This window comes from Dendrobium catenatum, unplaced genomic scaffold, assembly GCF_001605985.2.
Source record: "Dendrobium catenatum unplaced genomic scaffold, ASM160598v2 fragScaff_scaffold_1338, whole genome shotgun sequence".
Lineage (NCBI taxonomy): Eukaryota > Viridiplantae > Streptophyta > Magnoliopsida > Asparagales > Orchidaceae > Dendrobium > Dendrobium catenatum.
Window position 1 is genome coordinate 1,106,109 of NW_021319800.1, and position 15,643 is coordinate 1,121,751.

General features: G+C 32.8%; 3 protein-coding genes across 5 annotated transcripts in view; 1 reads left to right on the forward strand and 2 right to left on the reverse strand.

Annotated features, from left to right (window-relative positions):
• LOC110099377 (pentatricopeptide repeat-containing protein At5g46460, mitochondrial) overlaps nucleotides 1–15,046 on the reverse strand; it is an 18,988-nt gene extending 3,942 nt beyond the window's left edge. The window contains exons 1-3 of one of the 2 annotated variants that reach the window (XM_028699552.1): nucleotides 14,825–15,046; nucleotides 12,346–14,742; nucleotides 2,184–2,277 (exon numbers count right to left, since the gene is read on the reverse strand). In XM_028699552.1, the coding sequence (XP_028555385.1) occupies nucleotides 12,618–14,702 (2,085 nt within the window). In that variant the 5' untranslated portion in view covers nucleotides 14,703–14,742; nucleotides 14,825–15,046 and the 3' untranslated portion in view covers nucleotides 2,184–2,277; nucleotides 12,346–12,617. Of the gene's footprint in view, nucleotides 1–2,183; nucleotides 2,278–12,345 lie in introns of both variants that reach the window. The other variant, XM_028699551.1, reaches the window with a different exon arrangement.
• Nucleotides 533–1,517, reverse strand: LOC114580831. The gene is made up of 4 exons (XM_028699553.1): nucleotides 1,420–1,517; nucleotides 1,297–1,355; nucleotides 1,001–1,115; nucleotides 533–915 (listed from the first exon to the last, which is right to left on the reverse strand). The coding sequence occupies exons 1-4, from the start codon at nucleotides 1,465–1,467 to the stop codon at nucleotides 724–726; spliced, it is 414 nt and encodes a 137-aa protein (XP_028555386.1). The 5' UTR covers nucleotides 1,468–1,517; the 3' UTR covers nucleotides 533–723.
• On the forward strand, nucleotides 4,658–9,618 carry LOC110099399. Of its 2 annotated transcripts, none has more exons than XM_020826530.2 (2): nucleotides 4,658–5,101; nucleotides 9,038–9,618. In XM_020826530.2, the coding sequence occupies exons 1-2, from the start codon at nucleotides 4,687–4,689 to the stop codon at nucleotides 9,400–9,402; spliced, it is 780 nt and encodes a 259-aa protein (XP_020682189.1). In that variant the 5' UTR covers nucleotides 4,658–4,686; the 3' UTR covers nucleotides 9,403–9,618. The 2 variants fall into 2 exon arrangements, with proteins under 2 accessions (XP_020682189.1, XP_020682198.1); XM_020826539.1 differs by lacking the exon at nucleotides 9,038–9,618 and adding an exon at nucleotides 8,871–9,028.
• Nucleotides 15,047–15,643: the final 597 nt, after the last annotated feature.

Below are 15,643 nucleotides of genomic sequence, written 5' to 3' on the forward strand. Positions count from 1 at the left end.
TTATGAAGCAGAAAAAACTAATAACATTAGAAGAATCAAGTTAGAGGAAAGTTAAAATTGTTAACGTATTAACGAATAAATTGAAAAATAGGAAGTATAAATGAGGCATGGTTCAGAAAGTTTATCATTTTTCCTACAACAAAATAAATATGACATGAAAATCTCAAACATAATTAACAGAAATAAAAATTTTACAATTCGCAAGTTCATAAGAAAAGAGACTTGTAAGGAATTTGCAGCAAAATTATCATTAGTAAGTAATACATGATCAGTTGAAAGACCTTTTGACTTAAATGTAGAAGACATTTTAATTTCCTAACAAAAAGATAAGAGATAATGAATAAGCAGCTACCATGAACGAAAATATAGTATTGTAATCATATAATTGCATACAAAAATCATATTATGTTTAAGATAAGTATATTGCTATGTATTTGTAATTTCATTTTTATGATTGAGTTAATCATAATCAGACGAAGTGAAAATTTTTTAATAGGACTTAAAACATGTGGCAAGTTCAATAAAAAGTTAATTATTAGAAATAGATATGCAACATAATATTAAAATCTAACGAATGTCACCAACTCTTAAAGTTGCTATAACTTGCAATAAAGAAAACTAAAAAGAGAGATAGTGAGAGAGAGAAAGACGGATAAATAAGAAATAAATATCTAGAGTATCAAGACTAAAATATGTAAGTTAAACAGGAATAATGATGAAAGTTTAAAGGTCTTCTAATTTGATTTTTTTAGGTTCGGTCTCAATAACTTCATCAGATATTTCTTTTATTGATTGAACTGTAATTGAACGAAAGCTTCGATTTCCATATTCTTTATCTTGAACCTTTACTGAGAATATCAGCTCCTTATCACAAATATTTGTGATAATGTTATTATAATCTTCAATATTGGATGCCTATATTAAAAAAACAAAATATATATATTAGAGTATGCATGTATAAGTTATAATATAAATAGAATGACATAAAAAAATTATTTACCTTTATTTTCTCTAAATTTGTAACTGGCATGCCAATAAGTTGTTCAACTTCATTATCAAAAACTGTAAATATTGCAGTTGAACTAATATCCTCAACACGTAATTTGATAAGATACATGTGAAAATAATTTTTTTGGAATATGTTATGAAGTTTAATTTTTTTATTTCAAATAGGATAATATTATATAAATGTTTTGCCTCAAACTATATTCAGGATTTTCTTTTGAACATTTAGAACATTTTGCAATAACATCAATAATAAAACTTTTTTATTTACATGTATTGCATGAATTGTACCATAGATTTCCTTCTTGATTAAGTCCTTTTATTACTACTCTTGTAGAGTAGTACTTTACCTGAAATGTACAAAAATTAATTTATTAAAAAGAAATTATAATAATAATTGAAAAAATTTATTACCTCTCCCAATGATTGTTCAGATGTGTTGATATTTTGTAGATTTGTCATCAAATATGTATCAAAAGCAGATGATGTATGTTGATGAATATTTTTATGTTGTTGGAAGATGTTTAGATAGCTTTTAAAACCAGTAAAATAGAAATAAAGATTGAAAAAGATCATAAGGTTTTCTCGCTATGGATGTAAGAATTAAAGTGGAGACAAACAACATGAATTTGCAAGGATAGGTCAAAATAAATTAAAAAATTTAGACATTTTCCAATAAAAAAAAAGAATATTTAAAACAAATAATGCTAACGAAGTCAATAGAAAAGATAAAATTATTTGAATTTGGGGAGCTTCAATGGACTCATATGGATATGAGGATAAAAAGTTCGCGATAGTTACTTTTTAATGATTGTGATGAATGAATAAAGGGTTAAAGTTATTCATGTTATCGGACTCTCAAAAAGCATTGGTTGAATCATATAGGGAATTTAGTAATTAAAAATTATTATGAGAAATAACAATTGCTCTGAACTCATGAAAAAAATTGTTTTAGAGAAAGTTAGATGCTCCATAATTATATAAAATTTAGAAATCAAATTAAATAATTTTTTTAGAGTTTAATAACTTTACACAATCACTATAAATAAGAATGTGAGACATCTTAGAATGTAAGTAAGCATAATAAAATAAGGATTTTTGCAAAGGCTTTACATAAATCAATAATGAGCAATTATATGATATAGTAAATGACAAATTGTTTATAATAGTTAACTTACCTTGAATGATATGTAGGGCAAGAGGATTATCAAAAAACAACAGTGAACAATTAGCAGGTCAAAATCGTGGGTTGGATTTTATGGATAGCGAATCCTGCAAAATAGTATATTAGGCAAAAAAATTTAAACGAGAAATATGAATAAATCAAAATATTGCACAATCAAATATAAAAAAAATTACATAGAAATAAAATAAAATCTCAATTTTCAAAGTGTATAATTTTATAAAATTCTTATATTGAATAGAGACAAATTTTGAAGTACAAGAAATGGAATATCAAAATTGTTTAAGGAGAACTAAATTCAGTAACAAACATTGAGTAATCCATATAAAAAAATAAGAAGAGAAACATAAAATGAAAAGTTAAAGAAAATCAAAGTGCAAATATTAATGCGTATTGACAGAAAGAGTGAATAATACATCACTAATTAAACAATTAATTATTTAATTATTCTACTTATTTATTAATATTTTAAAATATATTAATTAAGTAAATCAATAATAACTTAGACGCGTGAAGGTTTGCCTGCCATCTTCTCTTTTAGTCGTCGCTGTTAGGCTTCGCTTCTTCGCGCGCAGGAGGTGTAGAGATCGCATGCGTAGCTTCTTCGTTTCCTTCGTGACTGTTCAACTTCGCACCTTCGACATCTTTCCCTTCCTGTCGGATTGGAAATTTCGACATTTTGATCGGAAGCAAGAACGGGAACTCGCTGGATGTGAAGGTAACTTTCTCCCTTTCGCCCTCTTCTTCTGCTAAATAGCGTTAAATCCGCCGAACAGAGAGATTTAGTAAATCCGGGATTTAAGCCTTAGGTCCCTAAATCCGGGGAATCCCTGGGTTTAACGAGCACACAAAAACCATTTGGGTGGATTTAGCGTAAATCCGACTTAAATCCGATACCAAACAGCCCCTAAGAATTAAAAAATAGGTTAACTCGTGGGGCTTCGAACAACATTTGTATAGCCGCGTTGGATTAGAGGGAGAATCGCGAGATACAGAAGGATTCGGCGAGCGAAACCCGAACAAAAGCAAGGTAAGAGCAAAAAAAAAAAATCGACAACAACTATTTTAAGAATTTAAAAAGATGCGTGAAGAAAAAAAAAACAGTAAGAAGTTTACCTTTTGAAACGGGATTTTTGGTGAGTTCGGTGAGCAGGCAGGAAGCGACAATGGGGGAGAAGCGCGAGATACAGTAGGCTTCGGCGTCGAGAGAGGATATATGAAAGCGTCATTTCGTGTAAGGATTTTTTTTGATAAGAATGAAGAGTGTAGGGATGTGAAGAGAAATGAGGAGGGATGCCTTAAGAGAAAACACAACTTAGGATAAAGCTTTAATAAAATCAACGACTGATATAAAGCTATAAAATTTTTAATGGCCAGGATGACGTATGGGAAGATGCACAAGCGGCACTTTAATAGTAGTATAGATTTCATAAATGATATTTTTTTAGTTCAATTAATGTATTTAATATATTTAATTTCATTTAAACTGATATTATATTTTTTATCATCAATATGAGAAAAAACATGATTATTCTCAATTCATCTAATGTCACAAGGTTTACATAAATGTTGTTAGTCATTAAAATTTTTTAGCAATATTGTTGATGCCTTTAAGAACCTTTCAAAGTTCTTATTTTTATGAAAAACTTTCTCTATTTGTTGATCTAAAGATTTGCTTAGCTTCTATCAATCATTGTAATGCATGTGCATCTTAGTTATAATAATGTAACTACTTATGAAAAACATGTTATGTGAAAATCAATTGTGACAATAACTTAAATGTGATTTGTAGAGGATGAAGGATTGAATTAATCTAATAAATGTTTGTGAGGTTTATAGTGTTGCATGTGACCTTGTTAATGTTTTTTTCTTGTATTAGAACCTACATGGAAGTTGCTTATGTTGTAAAATCATAAACAAAAATTTAACTTATTAATCGCAACTAAATAAAGAAGGTTAAGACTAAATTAAATTGAACTTATTCATCATTTCCAATTCGGTTATGTTTAGTTTGAGGGAATTGAAAGAGGAACATAAAAGAAAAATGCTAGTAGTAAATGAATTGAACTATGATGATTTTAATTTATGTATATAATGGTTTGATTGACAAGAAATTAAATCTTAACAACCATGAGATTTTCAGGAATAACAAAATCAACATTATGTTTTGAGGTAGAGCGGGGCTATATCTCTTATAGTAAATCACATTATCTTGTTGAATAGAAAATACAAAATCATCCATTGTTGTGGTATTAATGAAGTTTTCTATAGGTTTGTTAGTTTTTTTTTACGTTAAAGACGCATCAGATTGTTTTCACCTTATAAACTCTCATGGAATTTCTGATGTAAAGAACCTTAATGACCATAATAAATAAGTAAGACTCATATCCTAATATATTTTATTTATTTAATTTCAGTTAAATTGTTATGATAGATTGTGTAACGTCAAGTATGATCCACAATGCGGCCCTGCGCCGGAGTTCCTCTCAATCCCGCCAATGGTATACGACCCGGCTCCTTCACTGGCAGCCCAGAAAGACGACATCAAATATGAAGAAGAAGATGATGAAATTGATCGCCTCATCAGTCTTCTGGGCCTATCAGCCGACGGCGAAGACGGAGGCGGTGGGTTGGGCTCTTGCCATTGCAGCGGAGGGGGGTTTTATCGAAAAGCGGTAGGAGTCAAGGGGCCCATTTGCGAGAAAGAAATGGGGCGGCTTGATGGTTGGATCGAGCACTACCGGCGGGAAAGGAGAGAGCCGGCAAGGCTCGCGCATCTTCTTCTGGCAAAAGCTGTATCAATGGAGGCGAGCCGTGGGGTCGATGATGATGATGATGATAATGCCTTCGGAGCGATTGAGTTTCCTCCGACTGTGGAGGAGTTTTTGGAGCATGACCCCCCATTTCAGAAGGGTGAGTAAAATCTCTCTTGGTTATGCGCTCAGTGATATGATTTTCTATCTGGAAATGGATGACTAGTTGATTAGTTTACCTCGAAAGAAACCAACTGTAAATTTTTGTACTCTTTTTGTTTTCAATTAATAATGTTGTTTGGAGAAATGATGAGAGTGACAAATTTTTGTTGTTGTTGTCGAAAGAAGAGCGGTTTATATGACCATAATGATCTTTTTGATTCCTTTTGCTATATAGCCAAAAAACATGCAACTTTCAAGAAGACAATATCAGCTGTAGGTCGAATTTAAACTAGTCAAATACAAATATGATAATCACAAATAATTTTCAACACGAACATATTTAGAATAAATATAAAATCAAATGAGCCAAATACGAACACATAGCAAGTTTGTTCAAATTTGACTCATTTACACCTCTAATTAATTCAGTTGATGTTATTAAGTTTTACAGATAGTTTTGCAACCATAGTAACAAATGATTAAAGCATTGGTGTCAATAGGATAGAATGTTCATTTAGCTTGTAAATATGACTCTTTAAAAGTCATAATAATCCTAATCAATTAGGCATGAACTCGCATGGTAAGTTTGCACATCAACTTTTAATTAAAAATGAACTTGCAATTTAACAATATCTAACAACATCAATTGCTCTCAAAGATTGCCACCCATTGGCCACCATTAATGACCATGATCATCATTTTTATGGACTATTAATGTAATATCCACAAAGTCAAAATATAGGTAACTTTTGTTAATGATTGTCAATTTTGATTTGATTTCCAATTATGATTTCCAATTATAAGTCTTAAAGTATTTAAGGAAGCTTTTAATAAGTCAAGAATTAGATTGGAGAAACGAAATTTGAAGTCATCAAAATAGCTCTGGAGCGTCACAGTGCTGAGATGAGTGGCACTGGCGCTGCAACATTAAGTTCTTAGGTGGGGGAAAGGGATTGAATGTGTGTTGTGGCGCCGGGTGACGCCACCGTCGTACGAAATTCAAATGAAAAGATTTTGAAAGAATATGGAAGATTTTCTGGGAGCATTGCAACACCAAGAAGGCTAAGGTCGCGAAGTTGGGCCAGATTAGTGATTTTTTAAATAATAAATATCTTAAACCATTTGTTAACCTCACCTTTCCCAGTCACTTTGCCTGAGAAGAAAGGAGGAGAAAAGGGAGAAAAGATCAAGAGATAGAAGGAAAGAGAGGGTATTTAGCGGCTAAAGCTAAGGTTTCGTTCGTTGAGCTTGTTCTAGATATTTTAGAGTATAAGGTAGACTTCTGAATTCCTATCTCTTATTTTAATTCTAATGATTGTATAAAATGTTATGAGTAAAAATGTATTTTTCTTTTTCTAATTTTATAATTGAATTTGACTTTTAATATGACATAATAGAGAAAAAGGATTCATGGGAGAAAGTCTTGATGTTGTTGTTTGTTTAATTTTATGATGTTTTACTTTATTTTGAATATTTTGACTATATGAAATCAAACTTCTACTAGTTATTTTTTTCTACACAAATTTCTTAGTATACAACTCGATTGAGGTCTTTCTGGTATTTGCAATAGTTATATAAAAATATTTAAATATTCATATGAAAATCTTTATGAAGTTGGAATCTAAATAGGAAATGTTTAGTAAGTATGATGTGAGACATTGCATTTATAATTTAGATACTATTACATTAGCATTGATAATATTCATAGCATGGTATTGGAGATATTTCGATATATGAGAAATTACACTCTCTGATATATTACAAGAGCGATATGTTCTATTAGTGCCCCATCTATTTAGTGTGGATGTGGGAGGATTCTAACATCACTTACTAAAAGCAAATGTGAGAGGTTATTTGGCACTGTTCTGTTCTATTTTAATTTTGGCACCACTTGCTAGATGTAGGTGTGAGAAGCTAAAGGACATTAGTGAAAGTAGAGTTATAAACATATATCAGAACATGTGCATTATGATCATTGCATTGCATATATCAATAGTTTAATGAATAAAATATAAGTAATATGTTGCACAAAATATTAGTAATTTTTTATTCTTTGTATGAGTTCTGTTGAACTGTAAAAGTCAAGTGCAAGTGGACCTTTGATAGCAAGTGTTGTGTGATGTAGTTGAACCCTCTGTGAAAGTAACTTCAAAGATACGAGTATGAACTTTAAAATCATGTATGTCATGACATATTCATGTTCTTAGTTATATCATGTCATATCACTCATTTAAGCAAACATGTAGATCATGTCACATCATTTGCAACCATATAAGTAGACAATGCATATGCATATTTCATAATTAATCACTCCATATTCCATAAGCAATAAATTAGCATGATAATTCTTATCTTTCATAAAGTGAATCATGATCTTTCATGTGTATTGGTAGAAACATAGTTGGTGTTTTTTAATCATTCCATGGTCATCACCCAGATGCTTGCTAGCAAACTCTTTAGACATCACAATGCCAATCACATAATATGCTTGCTGGCTACTCCACATAATTTGTGCTACCTTGACTTGCAAGTATAATACCAACTATTCCCATGTAACCATATTAGAGACCCCGCCTCTTACCTTCTTTCACATCATTAAGGCAAGAGAAGGGGATAGTGATATAGTATCATTATGGGATATTACCACCTTTTGGATCAAATCATAAGGATCACCCTATTTAATTGGCTTTTCATGTTACTTTCATGTTGCTTCATATCTTACACTTATGATTTTAACACTACTATTTATAGCCTAGAAAAATAAATGAATAGAAGATTTCAAATTCTCTATGTTATGAGGGACAAAAATAGGAAAAAATATATTAACACTGTCTAAGGTTTACCAATCGTCAAGCAAGATGCTTTACATGAGGACTGTTAGGTTTCTCCACTTTCATTAGAACTCTTGCTTAACCGCTTTCTAATTTTTTTTTAATGGTGTATTTTGTTTTGTTTTTTCAACTAGTCATTCGCTACAATTGCTTGATCTTGTACTCATTTCATCAATTGGTTATAAAACTATTGCTTTAAAAAATGTAGGCAACAAAAGGTAACCATGAGTGATAATACAAGAGATTTGGGAGAATGAAAGTTAGCATCAGTTCAATGAAGGAGATATTAAGTTTGAAAGTTAGAGAACAACAATCAGATGAGAATTATGGGAAGGCGCCGAGTAACAAAAAAAGAAAAGATGTGTTGGTTGACAACAACTACCTTTAGAAAAAATAGATAGCATAAATGTCTAGGTGACTACGTTGCAGACAACAACAATAAAAAAAGTGGTTTGGTCAAAATTTGGCTGATAGTATTTCTCAAATTCAAATCTATAAGAACTGTAATGATCAGTTAGGACTTATGCTGAAATTATCTAGCAAATCTATCTCGGCTATGGTGGCTAAGAACAAAAGGGTTCATGAGGAGGTGTACAGCAAATGGCTCAAGGAGTTAAAGTTATCTCCACAGGTAGAATGCTTTTGGTGGCATCTATTTAATAACGCCTTACCTGCCAATAATTTTTTATTTTATAGGAGGATGGTAAATAACAACTCTTGTCCTAGGAGTTGTTTGGAAATAGAAAACATAAATCATGTGGTAGGGAATTGTTCTTTGATCCATATGGCTACAACCAAGTTGAATGATTGGGGTTTCAAAGTTCCAACGGTTACTTCACTAATTGATTGCATATTAGAACTTAAAGCTCTATCTGGTGGCAATAAATTCATTGGAAATTTGTATTGCTCAATGGTGTTTGTTTCTTGGAAAAGCAGGAACCGGGTTAAGCACGGAGATGAAGAACTCGGATTGGGTTTCATTGCATCTAATGCTATCAGCATAGCCTCTAATGCTTTAAAGTTTAATCTAATTTCGGAAAACTGGGGTGCTAACCAGCTTCGACTGAATTATTCTTATTGGATTAAATTTAACTTTGATGCAGCTCTGTTACAATCCTATAAAGCAGGCATTGGTGGAGTTTTTAGAGATCACATAGGGAGGTTTCTCTCAGCTTTCGGTTTTAAATGCTCTCATTGGGATATAGGAGCATTGGAACTTGCTGCATTTCGATACTTGAAGGTGGTTATTAAGGAATGGATGGTGGAAGCTAAAGGCTTAATCATAGAGGGAGATAATATAAATGTCATCAAACATCTTCAAAAGTCGGTTGAAAGGGCTGATTGGAGAAAGAGGGAAGATGATTTTGAAGATCTATCATTCCTTAAAGATTTTGGTTCATTCATATTTCATTTTTCTTATAGAAATTATAATAAGTTGGTAGATTTTTGTGCTAACTTAGCTTTATAAGGAGATTTTTATTGGGATGATCTTACTTGTAATAATGTTCATCCTCATTTCATTTCTTTATTGAAGGAGGACGGTGATAGATGTTCTATCACCTAGTAGCTTGTATCTAGGTTTATTTTCTTCTTTTCTTTTAATGCAATTGGCATTTCCATAAAAAAAAAACAATAAAAAAAAGGATATGCAGGTGGACAACAACAAATTTGGAATGAAATGACGAGCAGGTTTAGGTGGTTGATTGTAGCAAAATTGTGAGTAATATTAGTTGAAAACTTTATGGAATGTTTTCAAATTATTGTATTTATTAGTTTCCTAAAATTGTATGGATTCCTAAAGTATTCTAAACAACACTATGTATCCCCATTTTGTATCATAACAAGACAGAAGTTTTTTTATCATTCTTTTCTATGTGATATCAAAGTCTCTAATAGTTGATTGTCATAAATAGTGAAAATCAACTTAATCCAATCAAAAAAGAAATTTAGAATAAACAAAAATATGTATCAAATGAATGGAAGAAATTATCTAAAATGATATCAGATTGTCATAATTATTAGTTTCCTAAAATTGTGTAGATTTATAAAGTATTCTAAATAATATTATCTATACCCATTTTATATCCGTCTCTAAAAGTTGAATGCCATAAACCAATCAAAGGAGAAATTTAGAATAAACAAACTTTGTACCAAATGAATGGAAGAAATTATCAAAAATGATATCAGATTGTGAAAATCTTCTTGAAATGAAAGAAAAACTGACACTAAATTATATCTTTCACTTAAGGATGAAGATGTCTCCATGATGCTATCGCTATGGACCTACATGATATCCAAATGCAAGAAATTTTGAGATATAACATTCTTAAAAGTCAAGAATGTTGCCCTCATATATGAAACACAGACAAAACTCTCAACAACCAAACAAGATAACACATATATCATTAAATACATCAATGAAATAAAATATCTATATTTTGTCTTAGATTCTTATCAAGATTTTAAGATTACATACAACATTGATGTTGTGGTTCTAAAATGAAATGTTGTAAGAAAAATGATTTTTGAGTTTCTTAGAAATGTCAATATAGAGTTTGAATAGGTTTGTGTCGAAATTTTGGGAAAAAAGTCATGTCATCTCATGCCTCCATGTACATAGAAGAAGGATCTCAAATTAAATGACTAATTATCAATGAATGAACCAAGATGTAAGGCGAACATTCTATCGAAAATGCAACCTATGGTGCTACTACTGCAAGAAGGGGCATACTAAAGCAAACTATTGGAAACTCATGAACGGTCTCTAGGGGTGGTTTATAAATAAAATTATCCTAGCCATATGGGGGGGAGCGTTGGTTTACGAACAAAATCAATCAAAATGACATGCTCATTTTATAGAGCCAAAAATGGTTGACTTAAAATAATTTAACATACTAAGGAATCTTCTCAACTCTCTTAAAAATTATCTAAAGTCATGCTCTCAAATTTAAAATGATAAAATTTTTAATTTGTGTGTGTTCAATGCCTCAAACAAATTATCCTCTAATACCATAATAGACTGAAGTGCTACATATTTCATGAAAAAATACTATTAACATATTTCTAACCAAACAACATTACCCTAGATATATATACAACAACAACAACATCAAGCCTTTATCCCACTACGTGGGGTCGGCTAAATGAATCCTTTTTCTCCATTGTGTCATATTAAAAGTCAAATTCTCATTTAAATCTAATAAAGAAAGGTTATTCCTAATATTTTCTAACCAAGTCTTTTTAGGTCTACCCCCTACCTTTCTTAACACAAGTCAAATCTAATATCTCTACTCTCCTAATCGGGTCATCGGAAGGCATCCTTTTTATGTGACCAAACCATCTAAGGCGACTCTCTCTAATCTTATCTTCTACTGGAGCTACTCGAACCTTTTCACGTATATGCTCATTTCGTATCCTATCTCTAAGGGTAAAGCCACTCATCCACCTGAGCATCCTCATCTTTGCCACACTTAACTTAGTATTATGCTTCTCTTTTAATGGCCAACATTCGGCACCATAAAGCATTGCAGGCCTCAATACCATCTTATAGAATTTTTCCTTAAGTTTGAGGGGTACATTTCTATCACATAACAAGCCCGATGCATTCCTCCACTTCAACCATCCAACTTGAATTCTACTGATAATATCCCTATCTATTTCACCATCACTCTGAACAATAGATCCAAGATATCTAAAACGTGTACTCTTATTAATGACTTGATCGCCCAAAGTCACGATCCCTTCACTAGGTCTATTACTACTAAAATTACACTCCATATATTCCGTTTTAGATCTACTCAAGCGAAAACCTTTAGACTCTAAAGTTGACCTCCATAATTCAAGTTTACCTTCAACTCCCTCTCTAGTCTTATCAACAAGAAGAATATCATCAGCAAAAAGCATACACAAAGGTACATCCTCTTGCAAATGTCTAGTGAGAACATCCATGACTAAAGCAAAAAGATATGGGCTTAAGGATGATCCTTGATGTAACCCAACCGAAATACCAAACAAAGTTCAATAAGTTCTCTTTGGAGTGAAGTCGACATAGCTTGACCTAGTAATACCCATAGCTGATAGATCAGTTAATGTATCCTTTATAATCCTAATAAGGAATAAATTTATAAAATAATGATATTAATCAACAAATTGTATAATAATGGAAGACAAATAATTTATAAGAAATTCGTTTTTACTCACCTTTTTTTCTTGTTTCAGTAGAAAAGGACCACTTAGCATTTGCCAATGCTCCCAATTATGATTATGCTAATCCCTCTAGGAATTGTTTCACCATTCAACCAACAAAACAATGTAAAGAAACAAACGCATGCTTCTTTGACCTGAAGCAAATGTACAGAACACAAGGAATGAAATCAATAATGAATAAATTTATATTTGAAAGAAATCATACCTTCAGTACAATGATTTCCATCTCGATCAATTTTGCTAGTCTCTACATCGATATGAAAGTTCAGATTTATGGTAAATGGAGGCTCCATGATCTTAAACTTCCACCACTTGGTTGTTTTTTTATGTTGAAATACTAAAGCAGAAGTTGATTAAAATCTCCACTGGATATAGTTCATTCCCTTTTACTACATCCAGTTTATTTTATACTGTCATTTTATAAGCTCCTTGCTAAAGCATTAACGGACCTCGTTAAATAGAATTGATTATTATAGTCTACCAATAATCTCCACAAGAACACAAACCATCCCTAAAGTGGTGAAAACGACTTGAATCTCTTAGAACAATCTCACGCTCAACAATCATTGATATCAGCTTTATTGCCGTGTGGCAGTCACCACATACCCGTAGGTTCTTCATAACCCTTATATTGCTTCCATTTGCAGTAACAATAAGACCAAAAGCAACAGCAATCTTCTCGCTATGATACTTTAATGAATGCTCTTTCTGTTCATCATCCACATCATGCAAGGCAAAGGTTTTCTCACAGACATAACCATGCTCTTTCAGCTTTTCATCCAGCCAATCAAGTTTTTTGTCTATCTCAGTGGTCAAAGGATTGGATCTATCTCCACAAACAAATTCGTATCGGGATTCATGTACTGTAATCCAACTAGAACCAGGAATCTTCACAATACCAGAAGACCTCATCATCATTCTTGTTTGTGCCACATCATTCCATTTACCAGCAGAAGCATATATGTTAGACAATAATACATAAGCAGCACTGTTATATGGGTCTAGATTAAAGATCTCTCCTGCAGCTTTCCTTGCAATTTCTACATTGCAATGCACTCTACAGGCACTAAGCAAGGCCAGCCATATCATGACATTTGGTTTCACAGACATGCCTCTTATGAACTCCTCTGCTTCATCAAAGTTTCCGGAACGACCGAAAATATCCACCATACAAGCACAATGCTCCACTCTAACATCAACAGAAGGGTTTTCTTTTAACAGTTTGAAAATCTGTCTTCCCTTCTCAATCATGTTAGAATGACTGCAAGCAGTTAGAAGCCCAACAAATGTAATCTCATCAGGTTTAATTCGGCAAGCTGACATTTCATCGAACAGTTCAAGTGCCCTTGATGCATAACCATTCTGAGCACAGCCAACAATAATAGAATTCCATGACACGAGGTTCCTCTTGCTCATGCTGTTAAACATCTTCAGGCCATCAGCTACATCTCCACATTTTGAGTACATTACTACAAGAGAGTTTCCGACAAATATGTCAAAGTCAAATCCTTGCTTAATGGCAGTAGCATGAATTCCTTTACCTCTATCAAGAGCTTCAAGCCCACAACATGAGTTCAATGAACTTGAGAAAGTAGATTCATTTGGCTTGATCGCCGATCGAACCATCTTGCCAAATTCATCCAATGCTTCCTCATGCCTGCCATTTAAACCATATCCAGTTATAAGAGCTGTCCACAAAAACACATTTCTATCCTCAACCCCATCAAGAAGTTTAGAAGAACTTTCAATTTGCTTACACTTGGCATAGAAAGTGATCAGAGAAGTTAATGTAAAATTTTCTTCGGCATAACTAGCTTTGATAACAATCGCATGGATCTGGATACCGAGTTCTGAATCAGGTGAATTAGCACAAGCAGTTAACAGACAAGCAAATGTACTTGAAGTGGGTTTGATACCTCGAACCCACATTTGATGGAAAAGACACAATGCCTTATCGCTATCACCATTCTGATCATGTCCACCAATCATTGCAGTCCAAGATATCACATTGCGGTGAGGCATATTCTCAAACAGCAATTGTGCATCCTGAATTCTACCATTGTCACAATATCCTGTGATCATCGAATTCCACGCGGCAGTGTCCCTGCTAGGCATTTTGTAAAACAGCTTCTCTGCAGCATCAATGCAACCAAACTTGGCAAGCCCATTAACAATACTAGTCCAAGAAATCACATTGCGGTCAGGCATTTCCGTAAAAAGTTTATGTGCAAGGCATAAATCTCCGCAATCTAGACAACCCTTGATAATGGAGTTCCAAGAGGCAATGTCTCTGTCAGGCATATTATCAAACAGATGCAACGCATCGTTAATCCGGTTGGCTTGCGAGTAACCGTTGATCATCATGGTGTAGAGATGAACATCTGGAGATGGTATTTGAAGGAAGATGCGTTGGGCTTCTTCAATATCTTTGTTACGGAGGAGATGTGACAAAATCGATTTCCAACGCCAGATTTCTTCTGTCGAGCGGACATTCGCAACAGCAAAGGGATTCGAGGGATTCGGCAAAGAAAGTCTGCAAAGTGCTAAAGAGAGTTTCTTCATGGAACCTTCGATCTCTCGCGCACGAGTAGCGCGCGTTTGCCTTGGAGAAAGCTAGTTGTTAATCGTCAGTGACTAACTATATAATGCAATCTTTAGCCAATCAGAACTACGTATCATGTTACCATGGAATTATCGAGATGAGATTATGTGGTGGTAACAACAGACGACTTGCTGTAATTCAGGGCATGTTATGTGAAAGCCGTAGTAAATGATTAGAAAGAAATTCTCCAATTAAATATACAGTGAGGATCTTGTTTGGAGATTGTAGAAGTCATCGAGCAAGTACCAATCTCTAAAGAAAACTTAAAACTAAGTGCCAACTTTGATGAAGTGTGAAAGGTCAAGTTGATCGCAATTCTATTTAGTTTGTTGGTTGGATGTTTGGCTCCCAACTAAGAGAAATTATTCTGTGCGGAATCCGAATATAGCTTTGTGTCCGGACTCCAATAAAATTACAACACCTCTATTATATATGTGGATATTCATTTTTATTTCACATTTAATTTTTTTCTTGCCAGCACGACTAACTCGGCCCAAAAATTGCCAGCTCAAAAATTAGGGTTTAAGAATATCGCTCTTTATTTAAATAAAATACCGCAAAAGTTCTATATTTTTTAGGATTTAAACTCAATAAATTTTTCATAGCTGCTGAAAAAGAAGAAATGAAGAGAAGCTGATGAAGAAGAAGATGAATATTTAATTGGAGTTGAAGAAGCTAGTGAAGATAAATATGAAGATTAGTTTGGAGGTGGAGAAGCTAGTGAAGATGAAGATGAAGATGAAGACTGATTTGGAGGTGGAAAATGAGCTTTTCTTTCTTTTCTTTATTTATCAATAAGCAATACTAAATAATTATGAATTTCTTAATCAGATTTCTTACATATAAATCATTATGATTGTTTCTTACATCTAAATCAATATGATTGTTACATAGCGATACA

Bases quoted from the DNA above. Each gene is read 5' to 3' on its own strand.
- LOC114580831 (XM_028699553.1), bottom strand. From the start codon at position 1,467: ATGACAAATCTACAAAATATCAACACATCTGAACAATCATTGGGAGAG. The intron at 1,356-1,419 runs GTAATAAATTTT...TGTACATTTCAG, and splicing joins CTGAACAATCATTGGGAGAG to GTAAAGTACTACTCTACAAG. The intron at 1,116-1,296 runs GTACAATTCATG...TTATTTTCACAT, and splicing joins AATCAAGAAGGAAATCTATG to GTATCTTATCAAATTACGTG.
- LOC110099399 (XM_020826530.2), top strand. From the start codon at position 4,687: ATGGTATACGACCCGGCTCCTTCACTGGCAGCCCAGAAAGACGACATC. The intron at 5,102-9,037 runs GTGAGTAAAATC...ACTTTGATGCAG, and splicing joins TGACCCCCCATTTCAGAAGG to CTCTGTTACAATCCTATAAA.